Source organism: Bactrocera dorsalis, chromosome 6, assembly GCF_023373825.1.
Source record: "Bactrocera dorsalis isolate Fly_Bdor chromosome 6, ASM2337382v1, whole genome shotgun sequence".
Classification (NCBI taxonomy): domain Eukaryota; kingdom Metazoa; phylum Arthropoda; class Insecta; order Diptera; family Tephritidae; genus Bactrocera; species Bactrocera dorsalis.
In genome coordinates this window covers 11,028,741-11,053,079 of record NC_064308.1, presented here as the reverse complement: position 1 = coordinate 11,053,079, position 24,339 = coordinate 11,028,741, and the positions used below count along the sequence as shown (strand labels likewise).

Here is a 24,339-nt window from a genome sequence, read left to right as displayed (position 1 = left end):
TCCCTTCCCGTGAATGGCGTTCTTGGAGTCAAATCACCACCCATAGCAGACGAAGAATTCCAGCTGCCGCGAAAAACGTGAGTGACCCTAGCGCAACTTCGTTCTGGATATTGTTACAGGTTAAACTCCTACTTATCCAGAATAGACCCTGACATACCCAAAGTATGTCCTGCATGCAACGAGTCTCCGCATGACACTGACCACCTCTTTGCATGCCCTACGAACCCCAACTCATCTAACACCCTCCACCCTCTGGTCCGACCCCGTCGAAACAGCACGTTTCTTGGGGCTCCCGTTTCGTTCTCTCACAGGGTGGTTTCTGGTTGAGGCCACGAACTACCCGAGTGTTTATGACGCACTTTTCGGAATCCGTGCTGGTGGTTAGCGAGGCTCAGGTTGTGAGTGAAGGTCGAGAGTAGCAAGGCCTCAAGTGTCTTAACTACTGGAGAGAGGAAAGTTATCGGACGATAGGACTGCCCTTTGTTGACGGGTTTCCCAGGTTTCAGTAGTGGGACCACTCTTCCGACTTTCCACACATCAGGTATTTGAAGGTTGGGGACCTTGGTGAGGTAGCTTACTCCCGTCGAGCCTAGATGCTTTAGCATAAGCATGTTGATTCCACCAGGGCCACTGGATTTAGATGATTTCCTTCTGTTGATAACATCCTGAACCTCCTCATCGGTGAAAGTAAGTGGCGCGCAATCGTTTGGCACACATTGCTTGGCTTTGTCTACCAAGGGGTGCAGTGTAAATTGCCGGCGAAAATAGCTCGCGCACTTCTTCAGGTCCGAAGAGGCATGACCATTGAATTGAACTTCAACTCGGTCATCATGTCTCTTCGGGTTAGACAAAGCTTTGACAGTAGCCCAAAGCTTACTCACACCGGTGGAAATCGCCTAGTACTAAATGGTTTTCACCACGAAGTAGCACACTTATATTCGGGTGATATCTTGCAGGGCAACATGTAACAGGGGGAGCTCGACATCACTTGACCGAATAGCTATACCCTGACGTTCTAGGGTAGGATCCCTGTCTAGTATCTTACTCTGGAGTCCGTTGCAGTTGAATTGTAGGATTCGGGTTTGTCGCGGGTGTCCTTGGGATGAGAAGTGGCGGTTGTGGCACTGTGGTGTTTGGCGAGGCCATTGTTGAGTGGTGCGGGGCAGACTCTTGCAGCATGGGGCAACGTGCGACACACTCCACTCAGGCGTGGTGCGCAGGCCAGAACACTTCCCAGCGTGACACCAGCTAGTGCAAGAATTGCACTTGGCTGATGTGATTTTCCAGCCTATGATGGTCTGACACACGGAACAGATTGTGCGGGGAACCAGGAGTTGCGGAGTGGTTCTGCTGCGAGGATTGCAGCGGGATGAAGGTTGGAGGTCCTTTGGTGGCCATTCGGGGTGAGTGGCGACGCAGTGCGCAAACTGGATGCAGATTGCACAGACGTCGCAGTAGAGCGTAGGCAGCACCGTGCTTAGAACCGGTTGTCGTGGGAATTAAATATGACTCATGTTAAGATATAGAAGAAATGTTGGCCAAAAACCAAGAAAATTGATTGGATCGCAGGCGGCTGCTTGATGAATTTTTCTATACTGGAATCTAGTAGTACAGATAACTATATTTCTGGCCCCTGCGAAATCAATCAAGCGCAACATATTTAATGATGTTTCATCATCGTGCCGAATTTACCGATCGTTGTGCCTTAGGGACTTTCTTTGCCCAGCTTTTACACACTCACAGTTTTGACATCGTGGTAGTCCTCCTCTTCCTTCGGGGTGTGGGTGCAAGCCAGTGTTACGTTCGAAAATGTCACAAAGACCCACTTGTCTCCCTCCATGTTCCGTCCATCGCATTTTGTGGACGGCGGTGATGTCAGCCTTTACTTTAACGAAGACATCAACCATCGGCACCTTCTCAATATAGAGACCGGGCATTCCAGGTGCATTCCACTAAATCATAGCAGTTATCCGTTTTCTGTGGTCTTCATTAAAAGCGGTGTCTCTAATCCATTCCTTTCATAGAGGCGTGTTTTACGTGGTGGGTTCCAAACCCAGTGTGGAACTCTGTTGATGGATGGTTTGTCTTCTCTCTTAAGCTGGCCTTCAAAAGGATGTTTTTTGGCTAACCATAGGAAACTTGTTCTAATTCGCTCAGAGAACTTTCCTTACTTACGTGTTTTTTTTACAAATAGGTCCATATATAATGCAATCAGTACAGACAATCCCCTAGTCTAGAAAATACTCAATTACATATACTCGAAAACTTGTTTCGATATTTTCGGTATAGAGCCTGTCAGAATAATCAGAATACTATGTAGTGTATGGGAGCTGGGGTAATTTCCGGACCGATTTCACATAGTTTCGGCCTTAACTATGGTGTATCCAGAATTATACTTTTACATAATATTGATATGCCAATGTGTAAGATAATTGACCAATATAAACGATATAAAGACAACTAGAAGTTTGAAATTCTACATTTGGTTTCTGGGATCGGACCCGGTGTTATCCATTTTTATCATCAAGGCAATATAAATTGAGAAAAAAGCTTTCAAAATTTCTCACAGATTGTCCGCTTGTTATTAATAACACGTTTACAAATCGATGCCAAATATCGTTTTGCAAATTTTTATGAATGCATACAAAATTGATAACATTATTATTAAATCACTAGTTGGCCCGCAGCCGTTGTCCTTGCGTGATATTATGTGTTTTCAAATGAAAAGAAAATTGAACTTACAACATTTTTTGGTTTCTGCTCCGCTGTACAGAAAACATGGTTTTCCAACTCGAGCACGCCACGTATATCTGGACGTGTGAAAAACATATTTCCAAATTTATGCCACTCACTATGCGACTATCCTTGTGTCCTAATGATTGTCATCTCAAATGCAATTTTCACTGGAAACCGAATACGCTTGAACTGAAATGGCAAATCGTTAGAACTCAAAGGAACTCGTAGAATCAAGCATTCTGCCTGCTTGTATTCAATAGCTGAGTCACAATCAGTCGGGGTGCATTATACAGTTTCGGCGCATGAAGATTGCGAAACATAATAACGTCAGATCCTACTTTGAGACGCAATGCGGTGGCATACCAAGCCTCTCCAAAGTATTTAGAACTTCCACTGAATACGATGTAATATGTCTTCGGCAATGTCATTTTTGCTCGTATCCCGAAAAGTGCGCGATCTTAATTTGCATTCGAAATAGCTATCGCATCGTCCATCGTTTGATTCCAGTGATTACCATGTTCCATCATTTGTAATTGCTGGCTTGCTTGATTGTGTAAATTTGTCCCAATGCATTAGTTGAGAACACACTTGGATGTCCATCTACTGGTTTGCCTTGCTTCCTGCGTAACTATTTCTTCGATGATGCATTCCATGTATAATATCAGAGTTTTTCCGAATAGAGCAATGCTATCGCAAACGGATCACTGACGAAAGTTGAGAAAAAATTCGTCAATGTTAATTTTGTTGCTGGCGGTGATTCCACTGGCTGTATTGTATTCTCTGGGTTGAAATACACGCTTTGGTCATTCTCCAAATTAACTACGAGACGCACAACAGTCGGAAAACGTTCATGAATTGCAAAAGTAAATATCCTACTAAGCGCTTTATTGCAGTTCACGTATCGACCGTATCGTTCAAGACCAATTATGTTGCTTCTTTTGATGACGTACTTACAAACGTATTTTATCGATTTAGTACGATCCATGTGTTGTCAACTTCGATATTCACTGAATTGAATATTGAATGCTCAATGTTCTGCCATTGTTATCTCGTGAGCGACGTCGGTAAAGTGGATATCCATCATTTCCAGTTTGTGTATCCCAAAGAAAAGCACGTGAATAGTGTTTCGTGCATTTATTGTCAGACAAAGCATCTAACAGCACCACATATACGTTGCTTCAAGATAAAGTCAATCAAACATCGTAACTGTTGTTTGAAAAGTCGTGCTGTGACATCCTGACGATGGCTTGCTGTTTACCGCCATCCATAATTCCGCACGTATGTCATCGCATCCTTGGAGTACTCGGTCTTGTGCCTTGGGCTGCCAATGGCTGTTGAAGCCAAAAAGAACACCGACCGATATTAGCGCGACCTCTTCGTGGCATCGTAACAAATTTCTATCTGTAATTGATAACTTTGTGTGAAACACACATAACGTTTTCACTGAATAATTTTCAATAATTTTTTGGAATCTTCCAATTTTCCGACTTTTCCACACGAAAAGCATACGGTTTTTGTTATTTCCAAACTTTCCCCGATCCACAACGAACAACCTCGGAAAATTTCATCAAGATTCGTTCAGCCGTTTTCGAGCATTAGCATAACTAACAAATAAACATTCATTTGTTTATATGGGGAAAAAGAAAAGGGCTGTTTTTAGGGGGTTTTCCGGCAATTATTCGAATTTCGTAAAAACCATCTGTGAACCTCAACGAACACTTTGGAAAAAGAATTGGCCAAATTGGTCCAATCATTGTTGAGTTATGCGCTTAGTAACACATTTTGCGATTCATTCTTATATACGAGTGTAATATAAGATGCAATTCTCCAAGCGATGTTTGTAGTTAATGGGCAAATGAGCTACTTTTTAAATATTTCTCATCATTGATTATATAATATATAATAATTTCATATACATGTATAAGTATATGCTGTATATATGATAAACTCTCTACTATGAAAGCTTAATACATACATATAATGCAATAATAATATATGTAAATCACTCCTTTTATCATTTAAAACCTGTGAATTAGTAGGTAGTAAAGTAGGTACCATAGACCGCGTGAAGATTCTACCCACTTTTCCCCCCCAAAAAAAAATATATATATGAAAAGTACATATGTATTAATATACATATATATAATAATAAGTGCAACACATATCGCTCATTTGCGGCAAGACCGTCATAAATCAAAAAACGTGATTTTTGAGTTAATGCTGCAGAATTGTTCGTTATATCATACTTCATGTTGATTGAAAAATTCATATCAATACCTCTTATATGCTCCGCTTGAGAAGAGGTGTAAGGTTGGAGTCACCGTGTAAGGTTGTAGTCAGTTGAAAACTTTAAACACGTTTTCTGGAAAATCGATTTTTTTGACTTATGCTGGTCTTGCAGCAAATGAGCGATATGTGCATATATTTCTGGGTCTTTTATTCCATTGCACAAATATGTGCCTATGTAATTAAACAATCAAAGGTACATACATAAATTACCCTGCCAACCATGAGCAGGTAAAAAACCAAATAATCAGTAGGTAGTAAAGTGAGTAAACATGTGGGTAGTTTGCAATAGGCCTCTTGAAGATTCTACTTTTCCTCTCACACGTACGTATACATGTGATCATACATCTCTGTTGCGCTAATTCAGCAGTGTCATATAAAAAAGTATATCTGTCCTGCACTAATATCCCCAATCGACGGCTGATACATTGAATTTGTAATATCTAAAAGAAAAGATTAATATTATCTAAAAAAATAAAATATATTAAATACAAATAGAATTTACTCTGAAAGCAAAGATAAATATTATTTGATCATTTAAAATATAAAACAAACATTTGTTTTCACATATTATATTGGATTGTGCAGACCGCCTTAAACGCATAAAATATATACTTATGTACATATGTAATTATTTTTGCGTACTGTATTGGACTACGCAATTCAATTTCAAACATCACACACCTTTTTCACATACTTTCTTAACAATTGATATATGCTGTTTCTGATGATATTGCTGCTGCTGCTATTTCCAATTCATTCTGATTTCCAATGCTATAAAAACAAAGGAAGTAATTATTTCCAAATTATTTAAAAAAAAATCACATAGAATTCACTTACCTTCTTGTTGTACGAGCCTCTTTTACGATGGTACGATCACGAATGACATGCGTCTTTCAATCGTTTTTTTTATTACCCTTTTTGGGATTTTCTTTTGGCACTATTGACAATTATCTTTTCTCCTTCGCACTTATTCAAATAAATCAAGAAATGAAAGAAACTTTTTTTCATCGCATTTAGGTAAACAAGAAATAATCCGAAAATGTGCGTTTTTGTTATTGCATAGAGAAAAATTTATAGTTGTATTGAAATATTTGACACATGTGGGTAGCCCACACAAACCTACATACATATATACAAAGGTATCTGTAAACACATGTAAATATGTCGCCCGCAAAAACTACAAATATTGTTTTACAAAAACAACAATCGTCTCAAACATCATAAACATACTTATATTCGTACACATGTAAATTTGTCGCACGTAAAAATTACAAATATTGTTTTACAATCGTCCCCATCATCATACATACTTCTATGCGTAGACATGTAAATATGTGCGTATGACATTCCCACACAAATAATGCATACACATCATATTTTTTCTGCCGATCTTACATAGATACTGCTATATTACTGTAGCAATATGCACGATTCGTACTGCCCGCTATAGGTGCACCTCATTCGGGACCACGCCCAGTCAGTATTACCTACTGTTCTGGACTTGCGAAACAGTACGCCTACAAAGTAAACCCTATCTCCTCCTGTAGCTTTACTGAAGCCCTGTGGGACAGCCGTTAGACATTTCATCGCAATGCAAGCTTAGCCTGTAGGCTCACGTCATTAAATCGCTATACGCTGCTCTAGATTCCATCCTTCTTTGCTGTTCTGCTCTTCTCAGGTTGGTACTCCGTGACCGTGGCTGCCATCTTATCCGTTGAATTCCATACCTTCCTCGAGTGCAACATATAAGTCACTATGTTCTCTGGTGTTATTCGGTCGGATACTTCCTTTTCCAGAGAAAGTCGCTCATTTGTATATTTCCGACAGTGAAAAAACATGTGTTAGGGTTCTCATTATTGCTTCCATAGAAAGAGCAAGCCACTCCCTCCTCGTCTCCGTACTTATGCAAGTATTCCCTGAAGCATCCATGTCCTGTTTGGAACTGCGTCATGTAATGATCTATGTCGCCGTGTTTTCGTTCCATCCATGCTTGTATGTTACCGATTAAAATATGTCCATCTCCCCTTGCTTGATGTATCCCATCGTGTTTGCCATTCGTTTAAGCTGGCTTGTCTTTTTTCTCTACGCTCTGCTACCGTTAGCTTCCGGCCTGCGCTTTTAATTTTATCATATACTAGAGGACCCGTCCACGTTTCACTGTGGCTGATACATAGATAATACTACTACTACCATCTATATGATTTCTATTAGTTGGATTACAATTATTAGTTAATGAGATATAGCATTTCTGTTAGACTTCTGCATGAATGCACCCATAACGGCAAATGAATTACTTATTCTAGAAGTAGGCACACTTATTTTTCTGCACAGTATAATTGAGTGTGAGTGAGTAGGGAAATATTGACTGTATTGACAGGCAGTGTTTCCACTCACTCCATAGTTGTAAAGCTGTTAATGAGTACAGCGAAATTGGTGTGCAGTAAACGCACTGTACAGTGTTTTGGTGTGCAGTTTACTTACTGTACAGTCAGAGAAACTTCACGACAGGTATGCCATATGCAAGAATAAGATAAAAAAAATTAGTTTTATTTTTTCGTTGAAAGTGTATTTATTATAAAACATAGAGCTTAGCAACTAATAATATTTAAATTCAAAGTAATTATTTTAATTATTTTATGCTACAAAAGATTCTATATTTAATTCATTAATATTGGAATGGAGAAACATTATTTTGTTTACCAAGTCTTCAGTGGTGGCAAGTTTTGAGCGTTTTTCGCTAATTAAATTTTTTGCTACAAAAAAACCCTTTCAAATACTGCACTGCTCGCCGGAGCTGCTAATATATTGCAGCTAATTTGGTAGAGCAACGGAAAACGGTCTTTGTTAATTGACAACCACTGCAGAACATCAAAATCCTCACTTAAGCTTTATTAACATTTTTATACGTTTGAATTTCATCTTGAATATAGGATATAATGTTAGTGCTCTGAATAGGTTGGGAATAATCTGCAAAAATATTATCTATTTCCTGTGTGGGTTTAATTACTTTTTCAATGTCATCATTTTGGCTATTTATATTAATAGCTATCATCATTTCTTCAATGTCTTTGACAACCTGTTCCTTTTCTAAATCTGTGAATTTTGTCAATTTATTTGTGGGTGGAAATAAAAATAGGGCAATGTTATGAAATTTTTTAAATTGGCATGAACTATGGAATCTAAATATTTTAGAAGTGAGAACTTGCATTTTTGTACAATTTCGATGTCATTGTCTTCGGAGTGACTATTTTTTTAGGTTATTAAAGTGTGGAATAGTCAAATGCAATGTTAGATAATTGCTACCCTCCAGCTTTTTCGAACAAGCTTCAAAAGGAGCAAGAAGTTTTACCAGTCCGCTGATGTTATTTAAATTAATATCCTGAATTCTAGATATTTCTTTTTTTCCATCAAAATCTGGGAAATTTCCATCCAGTTTAACTCAACCGACTTAAGTAGGTTAAAAATCGTATTCCAACGAGTTGGACAGTAGCTTTCTTGTGCGTTCATTGCATGAGCGTCGTTTTCTCTACCATCCTTGTTTACGCACGTGTTGAATAATACTGAACTCATCTGCACAGTTGTATAATAGCACAGGCAAGCTATCCTTATAATTTCGCTTAATGTACAGCGTAGAAAAATTTAGTACTCACTCACGAAGAGTACAACCATATACTGTTCTCACTCTAAGTGAGGACAATAAAAATACTGTGCTACCTACTTCTGCACAAAGAGACTGTACAGCAAAGAATGAGTGTAGTATTTTTAAGAACACTACACTACTGTACAGGTCTGTTGAGCTAGATATGGGTACATACATGCAGAAGTCTAATTTCTGTGAAGCAACTTGTGTTAGTTTACAAAAAAAATGGATCATACAGCATTTCGTGTGTTAATAAATCATTGCTTTTTGGAGGAAAATACTGTTGAATTTGGGCTCAGGGAAATCCACCGATGAAAAGATATTTGCTAAGCTTAAAGAGGCGAAAGCTCTGCAAAGTGGGTGCCTCGTAAGTTCATAATCCAATAAAGCCGAATTTTCGCGTCGGTGATAGAAACATAGCTCCATCATTTCCCACTGGAGTCCAATCGACAGTCATTCTAGTGGACTGCACATGATGACCCGATTTTCAGGCGTGGAAAGACGAAAAGGGCGGCTGGAAAGGTTATGACAGGTCAGTATTTTGGGATACACGTAGTATAATACATACTCAATGACTGATTACTGAACCAGTTATAATCTATTTCACTGCATATTTGGTTGCACTTCTTTTCTACTATTCCAAATACTTAGCAATTGCATTATTTTTGAAGAAGAATCTGTTTAAAATTATACGCATATATTCAAATGATTCCTACAAACATGAATTTTGAAGTTATAATTTTTTTTGCCAAATTGGTTCAGCCGTTCTTGAGATATAAATGGTGTAACTACCAACAATTTTCTTTTATATATATAGATGTGAGGTTGTTTTTATTATTTTTTTTTTTGAAGAAATGAAATATTCAAATGATTCCTACAAACATGAATTTTGAACAAATGCTTATGATTTGAAATATAATTTTTTGTATTTATGAGTTGTATTAAATTTTGACATAAAGAGATGAAAAGTATCATATTTCCTTACCCTGGTTCTAAGCTACCTCCCCATCAATTTTCAGCCAATTCGGTTCAGCCGTTCTTGAGTTATAAATGGTGTAACTAACAACAACTTTCTTTTATATACATATATATAGATTTGCTTCAGTTCGAGAGCCATTAAGTCTGGAGGAATAATTCCGGCTAGAACCCCAACAGCTTCATTAGAAACCATGCGAAATGAACTGCATATTCTGATAGCGCTCAACCGGAACACAGATTGCGCCACTCCAGCATATGTTTTATGCATTAATGCTGGCCCCCTAAAAGAGGCGCCGCATACATTACAATTGGCTGGCTGACCTTGGCCAGAAGAGCTATCCTGCTCTGTTTTGGCCCTTCAATGTTTGCCATTATTCTTGATAAGGCCATGTTTACACGTGCCGCTTTTTCAATATGCATTTTGTAGTTGAGTCTCGTATCAATCGTTACACCATGGTATCTCACAGCGGATTGTGTTGTAATGTTGTGCCCGTATATGTTAAGCGAAATGATTTTCAAGTGTTTTCCTGCTAGTTATAAGCACTGCTTCTGTTTTGTGGCCGGCAAGTTCGAGTTTTGAACTCCGTAGCCACTGCTTTATCTTTAGTACAGTATCACTACACATAGTTTGAATTTGAGCTAAGGACCTCCAGCTACTATTGTCTCCGCAATATCAGAGCCTTGTGGCACACCATTCATTACCCTATACTTTTTTGGTCCTTCGTCAGTGTCGTAGAGCAGGATCTTATCGGCCAAATAGCTTTGTACGATGCACAGCAAATACCTCGGTGTTTTTTTGAGCACTAATGCACGCATTATATGGGACTAATGAGCCGAGTTAAACGCGTTTCTCACATCAAATGTGACGACCGCACAATATTTTTTTTTCTCGTACATCCTCCTGTCTCCTTCAATAGCCTTTTCTGCTATACCTGCAACTTTCTTGATTGCATCAAGAGTTGACCGCTTTCTACGAAAACCTTATTGGTTATCAGAGAGACCACCATCACCTTCTAAATGATTTTCTAGACGGGTACAGATTATTCGCTCCAAGATTTTGCCCATCGTATCGAGCATACAGAGTGGTCGATAGAAACTTGGTTCTCCTGCCGATTTCTTTGGCTTCTGCAGGATTACCAGTCGTTGTACTTTCCAAATTTTTGGGAACACTCCGTCACGAAGGCAACGTGTATATAAATCCAAAAATGGCTGTTGATGATAGCTGATCGCAATTTTAAGAGCCCTATTCGGAATACCATCTAGTCCTAGTGCTTTGCTATTTGCAAAGCGTTCAGCAGCTTGAACAACTTCCTGCCCGGTGATTTCTGGCGCATCTGCGACTTCTTCGCGATGATAATTTCCTTCTTCTTGATTTTGTTGTGGAAATAGAGTTTTCTGCACCATTTTGGAGTAATGGGCGTGTAGGCGCTTGACGTTTGCCACCTTTGATCCTTCACATTACAATCCTATAGGCTGCGCCCACGGATTTTCGTCCACTTTTTCACATAATTCTTTGAAACATGCTCTTTTTAATTGCCTTTTTTATCTAGGCTGCCTATGCTTCGTTGGAAACGGCGCCTCACGTTGTGGCTATCACTTCTCAGTAATTCAATTTCACGATTCCACCAATAAGCAGGCTTTCTCCGTGCAGTTGTCATCCTTTTGGTGGTCACTTTGGATATATACTTATGTCACATATCCGCCAGTCTATGTATCGAAATGGCACTCTGCTGGCAAAAGATATACCGATAATAGAGCCATGCCCAATTTTCTCAAAGGTGTTTTGCCTTCCTGTATTAAGCAGTACTACGTCTAGAACAGCAAATGCTTTAAGTAATGCACTATCTCTCAAATTTGTGTTTTTGCTGCCCCATTCTAGAGCCCAGGCATTAAAGCCGCCTGTAATTATATTAGGTATAGTTGTCATCGCATCTTTTACGAAACAGACAGGAACGGGTGTACCCTCGGGAGCTATGTCCCTACTAGAGATGAGCGATATTGCGATTTTTAAATCACTGTGATTTCTGTGATTGCTATTTTTAAATCACTGTGATTTTATATTGCTATTGCGATCGCAACTAAGTCGACGTTCAAACGTCGTTGTTGTTGTTGTAGCGGCAGATTCTCCCAATTTGACACTGTTTGGCCGAATAAAAGTCCGGGTCTGTTCCACTTACCACTTACGTAGGTTTTCCGCCTTTCTTTTCACTACATTTTCGCAAATATTGGAGCGGTTCGGCTACCTGACACTTAGAGCGTATTGCATAGTTCATTTGTATGTTGGTACGATGGTTTCACACATTTCTTAGAAGGAATTACCATTAGTGTGGTTGATAATTTGTTTGTTTAGAATACCCGCTTTTAATATTTTCAAGACCAAATAATTAACGCGAGTTTCCTAATCTTTGGGAAAATATTAAAAACCCGTAATTTTTTTATTCCATCATTTTTTCTGAAATTAATTAGTTACAATTCTTGTTTTCATCACAAAATGCTTTATATAAGAACGTTACACTCAAAACTTCAAACCGCTATGAAAAATAGCATATACGATATATACAATACCCTGAAGAAAGTTGTTACTTTTCTGCTATTTGCTATTGTGATCGTAATTCACAGGTTCGAACTGCGATCACAGTTTCGAACTGCGATCGCAATCACTGGTTCGAACTGCGATCACAGTTTCGAACTGCGATCGCAATCACTGGTTCGAACTGCGATCACAGGTTCGAACTGCGATCACAATTCACTGGTTCGAACTGCGATCACAGTTTCGAACTTCGATCGCAATCGCAGTTCATAGAAGCGTTGCAGTTGCGATTTGCGATTTTTCAATCACAGTGAAAAAATCACCGGTAGTGAAATATCGCTCATCACTAGTCCCTACCCCAGTTCCCTGAGGCCTGTCCTACGCTTTACCAATTCCGGAGAACTCGGACGAACCAGCACACCCTGGCCGATTTCATAGGTCAAAAATAAAAATAATAAAAGTTTGAAATATACCACTGTTTGTATCAAAGTTATTTCTTAAAAAACAATAAAACTAACGTCGGCTCAAAAAGTGACCTTTTCAGTTGAGAATAAGTTTGGGATGCAAACAGATCTCTACAAATATTTTGTTGGGTTAATGTTGACACAAATGTCCAAGATCGATATAAAACGATTTAATCGACCAGTGCTTGACCCTAGAGACATCTATTGCAAAACGGCAGAAGCAAAGTTGTTAGTACGCGTTACCAAAAGCGAGAGAAGTGAGCCAATAGAAACATGCGGACTGTGCAGTGAGAATAGCTTAAAAGTTAGCTCAAATGATAAATTAAATTGCAATATAAAATCGTGTTTAATAGCCATAAATCGTATTTTAAAATCATATATTAGTTAATGTTTTCTAAGTCTATGCTTTTGATTTCAGCTGCAACTTTTTGCAATTTTCTTTTATTTTTTTCATGTTATTCTACCAGGCCTACGATTTTTTGTGTGTTATTTTCTTTTAAATTTTTGTATTTACGTGTATGTTGTTCTTGCATATTTTATTGTTTTTTATGTTTATTTTCATCATACATATATACATATTTGATCTTTGATTTTCATTTTATCATTTTCTCACTTTTATCAAATGCTTGTTTTATACGTACTTTTATTTAGGCACATCATATCGGTGTAAACTTTCACGCCTATATATTTTTGAATTTTGCTGTTTAGAAAATGTGTGAAGCACATTTAACAAGGCTTCGTTAACAAAAAACTTGATATTGACTTTTTTCCCTGCTATGATAACATTTTAAAGAAAAAACAGTTATCCTGAGCAAATAAAGGTCTCAAAAACTGATGTTGAGGTAGAGATAAAAAAATTATTGGACCACATTACGCCACAAATGCAATTAATGAAGGGAATGAGTCCTCTAATTATCTTTTATCAGTAGGAATATGTGGCTTAGATGGTAATTCTAGGCAGAGCGAATATAAACAGAAATTTATAAATAAAATAATAATTTGTAAGACAATTTATTTGTCATGACATATATATATGTAATCGTAAAATGATGTAGAGCACAAATAGATTTATAAAAACTGCAGACCTTCGTTCACCCGCTATTGTCGTCCTGTTCAAAATCAATTTCAAAAGGAATCAGATCAGATGAGCTCATCCTTTCTTCACCAGTCAAAGAAAACTATCATGCAAACAGTAAATCAATTTTATTAAAATCAGTTTTTGCTTTAGTTGAATAATATTCAAAGAATTGCTCTTTCCGATTATCAACTTTTTTTAATTTAATATAATTAATTGAAATTTGTTACCCATAGGGGGTGGCGGAGTGAGAAACGATTTTAAAAAGCTTTGGCAAAAGTTTCACCTTTTTATAGGCAGGGGAAGTACTTTTGGCCGCTGATTCCATACAAGAACGATCACTGTGCGGCGCTCGTCCGGAGCAACGCAGTCACTAGTTCTGCGCCCAATGTACACTTCCTGACCAGGCCCCGAAGGGGCTGGTTCCTGATTCACATCGTGGCTGACACTTCGGCAGAGCTGACTCACATCACCCTCTCCACATCACCAGTGAAAACAGCTGGTAATGTTTCAAGGGACTCCCAGTGCGCCCCGGTATGGACCGGTCTTATTTACAGCCGCACCTCACATGGTGAACAGACGCTGACCAGGAAGCCGCTCACTTTGAGTCCGTCGCGCCTGGATTTTGATCGTTCACCTATATTAGAGAGGCGGTAAACTACTCGCCTCTGTTGCAGGCGTTTCATTGGCTTGGCTGATCCTGCCGCTCACGGTCGAGGATTGCTTATTCGTTGTAACTTATTTCGCAATTAACCTGCTACTACAAGCCGTCCAGCTATCCGCGACCTGCCGACCCCCCTGGTAGCTTAGAGCTCGGGTGGGATGCCTGATCCCGTAGGATCGAAGACCACCACCCGCAAAAATTACAAATTGTTCTACTAAAACAACAATCGTCTCAAATAGCATTAGAAATCAATATGGCAGCCAAATTGCCAACGTCAAAATTTATAGTAAATTATGCAATAACAAAATTTTCATTCATGAACGCAAGCGCACATTCAACGGGCAAAGTTGATTCATTCATAAAACCAATTCCATACTCTTCTCGCCGAGTATGTCTTTGTTTACAATCGGATTTTGGCAATGACATTTTCGTCGTCCTGACATTGCGGTTAGTTTGCTAGATTATGGGCGAAGGGAGCAAATGAATTCATAAGAAATCAATCCCGACATCTAACATAAAAGAATAGCGGAATAACTGGAGTGTTGATATAAAGGTCTATTATAATTTGAAATATACAGAAATATTTTCGAAGCATTGCATAGAGCAGTACAATATTTAAACAAGAACGGTGAAGTATATGCGTACAATTCCAAACCTCTCCTTCTTAAAAAATAATAAAAATGCTAAATATTGGGAATAGTAGAATAGAACTGCAACCAAATACACAGTGCAATGAATCTCAGTAATCTTTCAATTACTAATATACCACGTGCATTCCAAAAGACTGATGCCATAACCTTGCCAGCCGTTTTTTTTTTGTCTTTCCACGCTTGAGAACCGTTTCATAATATGCAGACCACTAGGCTGACTGTCGATTGTGCTCGGTTGATTTCACTGGTGCACAGCCTGAATTCAACAGTATTTTTCCCTCAAAAACCAATGGTTTATTAACCCACGAAATACTTTTTCATTCATTTTTTTCTGAACTAACACAAGTTCTTCACCAAAAATGCTATATCTCATTAACTAATAGTTATGATCCACCTAATAGAAATGATATACATAGGTGGTAGTAGTAGTATTATCCATGTATCAGCCACAGTGAAGCGTGGACGGGTCCTCTAGTGTAATATAAATTAAACAAATTACTAAAAGCACGAAAGCACAGCTGTACACGAGAAAAGTTGCCAGATGATAGGTGCGTTGTCAAAATTCGTTTCGTTGTACCCAACGAAATCATATAGATGGTATTAGTAGTACTACCTATGTATCAGCCACAGTAAAACGTGGACGGGTCCTCTAGTACATAGTATAAAACAAAGTCACGTTTTCTGTCCCTATGTCCCTTTGTATGTTTAAATCTTTAAAACTACGCAATGTATCTTTTTTGGACATTTCAGAATTCACTTTTGGTAAAACTTTGTTGTCACATGTTCAAAATTTGTTAAACTTCGTTTCGTCACCAAAAATAACTTTCGACTACTTGGTACCATGATTTCCTCGCGAACTCCAAACGCTTTATTTTTTTACATATAAGCGGCTTTATTCTGAAGTATGCTCATATAACCAGCATATATAAAGTATTACATCATACTAAGTGAGGCTTTGATTACTTTCTGGAATTGAAGTACGTAGCTTTTCCTTTATTATTCCTTTCTGATCACTGCACCAGTTTCAGCGAATTCCTATACAAAACGCTGAGGATGATTGAAATACTTCTATTGGTAGATTTTTATATATTCTGTAAGGTTATTCCTTTTTTCCGAAGGTTAAATATTTGTAAAATATCTTGTAAAAGTAAATATTTGTTAAAGTACCACGGGAATACAAATTATTACTCCTAGAAATATACTTTAAAAGTAAAATTAAATTTTTGAAGCGTTTTCCTACTTTTCATTAATTGGGGTTTTATCCACAGCGCACAAATATGGTCTTCATAATATTTGAAACAGGAATGCAACTTTGGCTTACTTCGTGTTGAGAAATTCAATAGACAAGAATGAGGACGAAGGTTTTTTCGTATGTGAAGTACATCTGTTTTGGCTCCAACATTTTTGTCAGCGCAATATTAATCCTATATTATGTCCATTGTAATAATTATTCGGTTAGTATTATTGTCAGTTAATAATAAGAATTATTTTAAAATTTTTAAATTGTCATGCCTTAAAGACGTTTTTTAGTTTTTTTTTTAACTACATTTATTCTTTCTTGGAATGTGGATTCTTTTGTTTTTTTTTATTACATATTATATTTTAAGGCATTTTTCTCAAAAACAAAGACAAAATGACCGTTCAGGCTAAACATAAATTGCTACTGACACATTAGAACGTCAGCAGTAATAAAGGGACTTTTGCAAAGCCTGCTAGAAACTAAATATCCTAATACTTGCAATAAAATTATTATACTCTGTTCAACATTTGCGAGAATAAAAAAATACAATTTTATAAAATTGTGTTCTTTTTTATTTTAGAGATGAGGTTATTATATTGCAACCAGAAAGGTATCAAAGCAGACAATTACACACGCAAGCAATAACAGCTTATGGTACCGCCAATACTACAGGGTACCAACGGATGAGAGCAGCTGTTCCAGAAAAAATAATATTTTCAGATAATAAAACTTCCAGCTTCTAAACTTCTGAAATATATATGTGATGCGGAAATTAAGGAAAAGGTCATACAAGTAAAACCAACAACATTATCGTTGAATTACCTGTTGAAGTAATAAATATTAAAATGACTTCGGAAGACCTTTTGCAACCAGGTCACGTGGTCAAAGAAAGATGGAAAGTATGTCATCTGAATAATATATTTTTTAAAATTCAATATCCTTTGTATTAGGTTGTGCGAAAAATAGGTGGTGGGGGGTTTGGAGAAATTTATGAAGGGCAAGACTTGATAACTCGCGAACAAGTTGCGCTAAAAGTGGAATCAGCACGGCAGCCAAAACAAGTTCTAAAAATGGAGGTAGCCGTTCTAAAGAAATTACAAGGCAAAGAGCATGTTTGCCGCTTTATAGGTTGTGGACGAAATGACCGTTTTAATTATGTTGTTATGCAACTGCAAGGAAAAAACCTTGCTGAACTACGTCGAGCGCAACCTCGTGGAGCATTTTCGTTGAGTACTACTTTGCGACTTGGACTGCAGATATTAAAAGCTATTGAATCCATACATTCAGTGGGATTTTTACATCGTGATATTAAACCTGTAAGTACACTTAATTTTTTAATTTATTCGTGCAAAATAGTATATTATTCTTGAAGAATATCTTGTACGTGTAATTGTTGAATTCAAGATTCACTATAGCACAAACGTAGTTTGTCTGTATTAAATGCATAAGTATATTCCTTGTTATTACAATAAATTGCTGTTGAAAACATATGTACATATGTCCAAATTTAACAAACTGTATTTTCGTTTACGACATAAGTCAATTGAAAAGTCGCTGACTACCATAGTAAAACAAATTTTTTGGCAAAATCTATTTTTTTATTCAATATAGTTCTTCTCAAAAGTGATTGCGATCCTCCAACTTTTCGATAACATTTTTGTAGTACGATTTGTCTTTTTCTTCATAATTGATCTCAGTTTTGGCGAGCATTCTTTGATATCTGAGAATAGGAAATAGTCACTGGGGCCAGTTATGGAGAATACAGTGAATGCCCTCAATCATCAGCCCGTCGCTGTTTTTTGGGGAGTCCACTGCGTTCACCGTCTTGGATGCTAATTTCACCACGTTTAAACTTAGCACACCAATCCTTGGTGTTTGTTTTTCCTAAGGCAATGTCCGGAAACTCGCCATTAAGCCAAGTTTTTGCTTCAACTGTATTTTTTCTTCAAAAAGCAATATTTAGAATACTCTTGGTTGATTGGAAACTTTTTTAAATCTTTAAATTTAATAATTTTTCCAAATAAATAAAAAAAAAAAATCTATTACCTTCGCTGCTGTTAATATTATGAGTTTACAGTACATATACATACAGATGATAGTAAAATGGCCTAACAAGTAGGATTTTTGAGTTATGATTTTTTTTTGCAAAAATAAAATCAAGTTATAATAATTTACAGCAAATACCAAAACAACTTGTGTTAATAATAAAATTTGGTGCTAGCGTTTAAAGCGCCAAAATCCGAAAAAGTTAATTTTTTAGAAGTGTTTCAGTCAAGGGCATTTTATAGCTTTGACAGACGGCAGTGTTAATCCGGATTTACTACATTAATCGGGAATAATTAAGGAGTTATTGAAGATAACTTCGTTGCTAACTCCCAATTAATCCTCAAAATTTTAGAGAGTTAGTTACATTTTCTTTGGCAACCTTGTTAAAAATTGCCAATGGTAATCTATTGCGATTGAAAACCAAGCAACACTGCTATTTTTCAAATTTTCAATTTAAAACAAAAAAATTTTATGTTATGATGTAGTTTTAAACAAAATATCTTAATGTGTTGTTGTAATAAAAATATGGTTTTGTAACAATTGGGCGGCTAACAACCAACAATGTTTATCTTCTATTCATTTTCAATGAAAATATTAAAAGAATGATTAAGTGCGTAGTTAATCCAGATTAAATTATACTTCACAACTAAATTATGATTTGCTAGGCTACTACTTGTTCTAGTAGGTTACGTCTGTATGTTGTAGAGGGCCGCTTTTGTTTTAATAATTCTCGTCAGTTGTAATTCCAATTGGCTAATGAGAACACATGTTTTTAGTTTTGACCTTTGTACGTGAACTTTATTAAAATGTCTAAGATAGGGGTTTCAGTTCCCCCAGTAAATTGGGAAGAATATTTGGGATACAATTATGAAGACAGTTCGAAAAACGGAAGCTATTTATTCTCCCGAAAGCAACGAAAAAGGACCTCATTTAATCAACAAGCGAACAAGCTGTATTATGACCACTCTGAGCTATTTGGTTCAAGATTACATCAGAGAAATTTAATAGTATCAAGAACAAAAGCAACCATAACAGCTTCTTCTTTTACTTCATAACGGAAACAAAAGGTTATCTATTTCTTTTGCGCATGGAGTTGGCATGAAAAAACATAGAAAAGAAACATAGAAAAGAATCACAGATTCTAAATTAAATAATCTATGATGCTCACAATTGACAAATGTGTAGTATGTGGTGACCTAAATGTCATTCAGGGTAGATTTACTAAGAATTGCTGTTTTCTGGGTTTTTGGGAGAATAGAGCCACAGAAGGCCATTGTAAAGTAAAGTACATTCCATATGTACATACATATATTCCTTCTTACAGGGATAATCGGGCTTATTCCCCTTGTCCTTTTAAAACAAAATAAAAATGGCATTCCATTTGGCGTTATCGACATTTATAGAAAATATAAATTTTTCCCCTATTTCGAAACGAATATTTAACAATCGTTGTAGTAATTGAGAGCGAGATAAAAAAAAATAGTAAATTTTTTATTGAAGTTTAGGTGTGAAACGAAACTAAACAATTTTTTGGTGACTCCACAGGTTACCAGTGCGGCATAGCCTGCATCTGATTATGGGTCCATATTATACCCATTGACTAAGATTGTCAAAGACTGTAGATTTTGCAAATTCTTCAAAATACGCTCCTTTATAGAAGGTTGATTTAGAAGCCGTCGAAAAAAAGGGATGTTGGTAAAAATCTTTTGGGTGGTTGGTAAAATTGCTTTTTGCGTTCATGGTAATGTTAAATGATAAATCTAAAACAATATCTGATGATATTATATAACCGAATGATTTATTCACCAGCCCTAGTGAACATTTGTTATGCTTATTGGGCAGATTCTGTTTCAGACTATGTAAGCTAAGTAAATATATATTTTGGCATTAAATCGTAATCTATTTCATATCTTTAAATTCCACCCACATTTCATTTAAATTCTGTTCCATTAGTTTGTGCCGCATACAGTTTTGTTCACCTAACGGAATACTATTATACAATCTTTCTTTCAATGCATTCTTCATATATACCTACATATGTACATATGTAAGTATATACAACAATTTGCATACTCCTGAAACCTGTTGCTGCAAAGTAAAACATTTTTGTTAACCTAACGGTTGTATGTATCGCCTAAAACTAATCGAGTTATATATAAGGTTAGTTAAGGTACACCTGTTGTCAAACACGAGGGTTAATAAAATCTGACACAAAAGTTAATGCTATAATCTGAGGTAAACATATTCTTGCACACAATTCTCAATATGTGCGGTTTGTGTGGCGTTCGCTGGCTGGCTAGCATACCAATAAACAACAACTCCCGCGTAGCTCTGTTTTCCCGCCAAGATCTGCAGCTCGAAAGAACTAAAAAGAACCGTTTAAGCAATAAAGAATAAAGCGAGTAACATCGTTGTGAATGTAAAAAAAGCAATTTTACTAATTGGCGTCCAACAACTTGAAACTTCTTAAAAATGTCCAACAACTATTCAAGGATATTAAAGAAGACCACTTATCTTGCGAAAAGGACTAAATACCCTGAGGCCAAGAATAATAATTGTGTATAAATTCTCACGGAAATAGGTAAGTAATAATTCAAAATCACAAAAAGTAATAGATTTGTGTTTGAAAAAAATACTTAAGAGTCAAAAACCATTGTTAAAAAACTCGTGAAAAGTGTGAAAAATAATAATAATAATTTGAACCAAAAAATTTTCGCTTTTCAAAAAAAATCATAAAAAGGAAATACTGGTATTAATACAATTCTTCGAGAACGTTTTATTCTATAAGTTCAGTATTTTTATCTGAATAAAAGTAATAAAATGAACTGAAATCAATAACACATATGTGTGTTTGTAGTTCCTAGAACACTTTGCAGACCTCGTTGCGAAAAATGTAGCCAGGACTCCTGCCTTAACATACTATGCCTCATCCAAGCAAGACATTTCTAACCTTATTAAGCACAAAAGGCATCAAAAAAACGCAAGCGAATGGAAAACATTTAAACATCACTACGCGGACATAAACCCAGCCAGAAATCGAATAATCTACTCGTCAACAGTTCCAACTAGCGCAATGAAGACATATACTCGATTAAGGATTGGACACACTATCATAACACACGCCCACTTACTATCGGGTAAAAGCCCATCCATTTGCCCCCTTTGCGAGGACACCGCTTCTATCAAACACTCTGTCCGATGCTTCACTCAACAGCCCACAACTCTGGCAACATTGATCTCATAAAACTATTAAGTGAACCTTCAGAAAAAACGTTATGATTGTTTATAGATTCTTAAAAACCAACGATTTGTTAAAACATATTTAAGCAACTTACATCTTTACTAACCCGTAGCAAATAGAACTTTTTACTTAGTTATAACGGGTGATTTTTTTGAGGTTAGGATTTTCATGCATTAGTATTTGACAGATCACGTGGGATTTCAGACATGGTGTCAAAGAGAAAGATGCTCAGTATGCTTTGACATTTCATCATGAATAGACTTACTAACGAGCAACGCTTGCAAATCATTGAATTTTATTACCAAAATCAGTGTTCGGTTCGAAATGTTTTTTATCGACAAATTTTGTTCAGCGATGAGGCTCATTTCTGGTTGAATGGCTACGTAAATAAGCAAAATTGCCGCATTTGGGGTGAAGAGCAACCAGAAGCCGTTCAAGAACTGCCCATGCATCCCGAAAAATGCACTGTTTGGTGTGGTTTGTACGCTGGTGGAATCATTGGACCGTATTTTTTCAAAGATGCTGTTGGACGCAACGTTACGGTGAATGGCGATCGCTATCGTTCGATGCTAACAAACTTTTTGTTGCCAAAAATGGAAGAACTGAACTTGGTTGACATGTGGTTTCAACAAGATGGCGCTACATGCCACACAGCTCGCGATTCTATGGCCATTTTGAGGGAAAACTTCGGACAACAATTCATCTCAAGAAATGGACCCGTAAGTTGGCCACCAAGATCATGCGATTTAACGCCTTTAGACTATTTTTTGTGGGGCTACGTCAAGTCTAAAGTCTACAGAAATAAGCCAGCAACTATTCCAGCTTTGGAAGACAACATTTCCGAAGAAATTCGGGCTATTCCGGCCGAAATGCTCGAAAAAGTTGCCCAAAATTGGACTTTCCGAATGGACCACCTAAGACGCAGCCGCGGTCAACATTTAAATGAAATTATCTTCAAAAAGTAAATGTCATGAACCAATCTAACGTTTCAAATAAAGAACCGATGAGATTTTGCAAATTTTATGCGTTTTTTTTTTTTAAAAAGTTATCAAGCTCTTAAAAAATCACCCTTTAATTACAAGGCGGCTGACGGCCTCGTAGCCAGTGCTGCGTTTATGTATTTATATAATAAAACTCCTTTTGTTATATGAATTATTATAAATAAATAAATAAAATAAAATAATCCGGTTCTTAAGCTATTTAGAGTAAATTTTTTTTTTGTTTTCCAAACGCATTTTTTTAATCTACGAAAAATTGTTGAATTTTTAACTTTTTGTTAAATTTTCTTGGTTCACCTAAATAAATTTCTTCAAAAATGAAGAATATCTAATGTATAATAATAAAAAAAAATTGAGAAGACTCTTAAAATATATAAGAATAAATCCTAAAAGTTTCATTTCAGTCAGACATTTCTTTCCTTTCCAAAAAAAATCCTTGAAAATATAGAAAAGCAGGCCCCCCTTTAAAACAGTTATATCTCTTCATATTTGCTACAAACTACGATTTGAAGCTTATAAAAAAGAAAATTTAAGAGTTTTTGGATATCAGCATGAGCATTAGTAGGGAACAAGTTCTAGAAATAGTTAGCACTGCTATTGAGCGGACTAGGCAAGCATTTACCAATTAGCTTGATTAATTAACCTCACAATTGAATCTCCCACCGTTCAGACTTCTCATGCAACCTAGTCAATTTTATTACAATAAAAGAAGACTCTTTTCCATTTCGCATTAAAACTCAATTTCGGGATGTGATTAACGCATACGTAAATGCATTTGCTGACCCAAATAGAGCACTACCATTTAAGACCAATGTTAAGGCTAAGATTCGTACTCTGACAAAGGATCCAATTTATAGCAAAAGCTATCCGTATCCGGTTTCAGTTGCGCCGTTCATTAATAACAAATTAAAAACACTCCTCAGAGACAGTATTATTAGAGAATCATGTTCCCCACATTATTCCCCCGTTCATGTTGTATCCAAAAAGGGTTTAGATGAAAAAGGTAATCCGAAGCTACGACTGGTAATCGACTATAGGAAAAATAACGAACAGTTCCTGATATCAATATCATCGGCATACGCCAGCAGCTGTACACTCTTATAAAAGATTGTTCCTGCTCGATTAAGTTCTGCAGCTCGAATAATTTTCTCTAGCAGCAGATTGAAGAAGTCGCACTATAGGGACTCGCCTTGTCTGAAACCTCGTTTGTTATCGAACGGCTCGGAGAGGTCCTTCCCGATCCTGACGGAGCTTTTGGTATTACTCAACGTCAGTTTACACAGCCGTATTAGTTTTGCGGGGATACCAAATTCAGACATCGCGGCATAAAGGCAGCTCCTTTTCGTGCTGTCGAAAGCAGCTTTGAAATCGACGAATAGGTGGTGAGTGTCGATTCTCCTTTCACGGGTCTTTTCCAAGATTTGGCGCATGGTGAATATCTGGTCGGTTGTTGATTTACCAGGTCTGAAGCCACACTGATAAGGTCCAATCAGTTTGTTGACGGTGGGCTTTAATTTTTCACACAATACGCTCGATAGAACCTTGTACGCGATGTTGAGGAGGCTTATCCCACGGTAGTTGGCGCAGATTGTGAGGTCTCCTTTTTTATGGATTGGGCATAGCACACTTAAATTCCAATCGTCGGGCATGCTTTCATCCGACCATATTTTGCAAAGAAGCTGATGCATGCTCCTTATCAGTTCTTCGCCGCCGTGTTTGAATAGCTCGGCCGGCAATCCGTCGGCCCCTGCCGCTTTGTTGTTCTTCAGGCGGGCAACTGCTATTCGA

At 37.0% G+C, this 24,339-nt stretch overlaps 2 protein-coding genes and 1 long non-coding RNA gene across 19 annotated transcripts in view; 1 reads left to right on the top strand and 2 right to left on the bottom strand.

Moving 5' to 3' along the window:
• Positions 1-24,339, top strand: part of LOC105222874 (tau-tubulin kinase homolog Asator) — a 763,131-nt gene that overhangs the window by 81,818 nt on the left and 656,974 nt on the right. For 9 of the 15 annotated variants that reach the window (XR_007423119.1, XM_049459552.1, XM_049459559.1 and 6 more), the window contains exons 2-4: positions 16,295-16,480; positions 16,847-17,165; positions 17,217-17,582. Coding sequence is in view for 14 of the 15 variants with exons in the window: in XM_049459552.1 (XP_049315509.1) it covers positions 17,112-17,165; positions 17,217-17,582 (420 nt within the window). In the remaining variant the exon portion in view is untranslated. The remainder of the gene's footprint in view (positions 1-16,294; positions 16,481-16,846; positions 17,166-17,216; positions 17,583-24,339) is intronic. The other 6 variants (XM_049459556.1, XM_049459549.1, XM_049459553.1 and 3 more) reach the window with 1 other exon arrangement.
• The window catches only part of LOC125779107 (uncharacterized), a 434,818-nt gene that overhangs the window by 211,376 nt on the left and 199,103 nt on the right, over positions 1-24,339 (bottom strand). The window lies entirely within an intron of this gene.
• LOC125779227 (uncharacterized) lies at positions 5,242-5,956 on the bottom strand. Of its 2 annotated transcripts, none has more exons than XR_007423197.1 (3): positions 5,863-5,956; positions 5,707-5,796; positions 5,242-5,465 (listed from the first exon to the last, which is right to left on the bottom strand). It is a non-coding gene; the product is annotated as an uncharacterized LOC125779227 (long non-coding RNA). The 2 variants fall into 2 exon arrangements; XR_007423198.1 differs by having other exon boundaries at positions 5,720-5,796.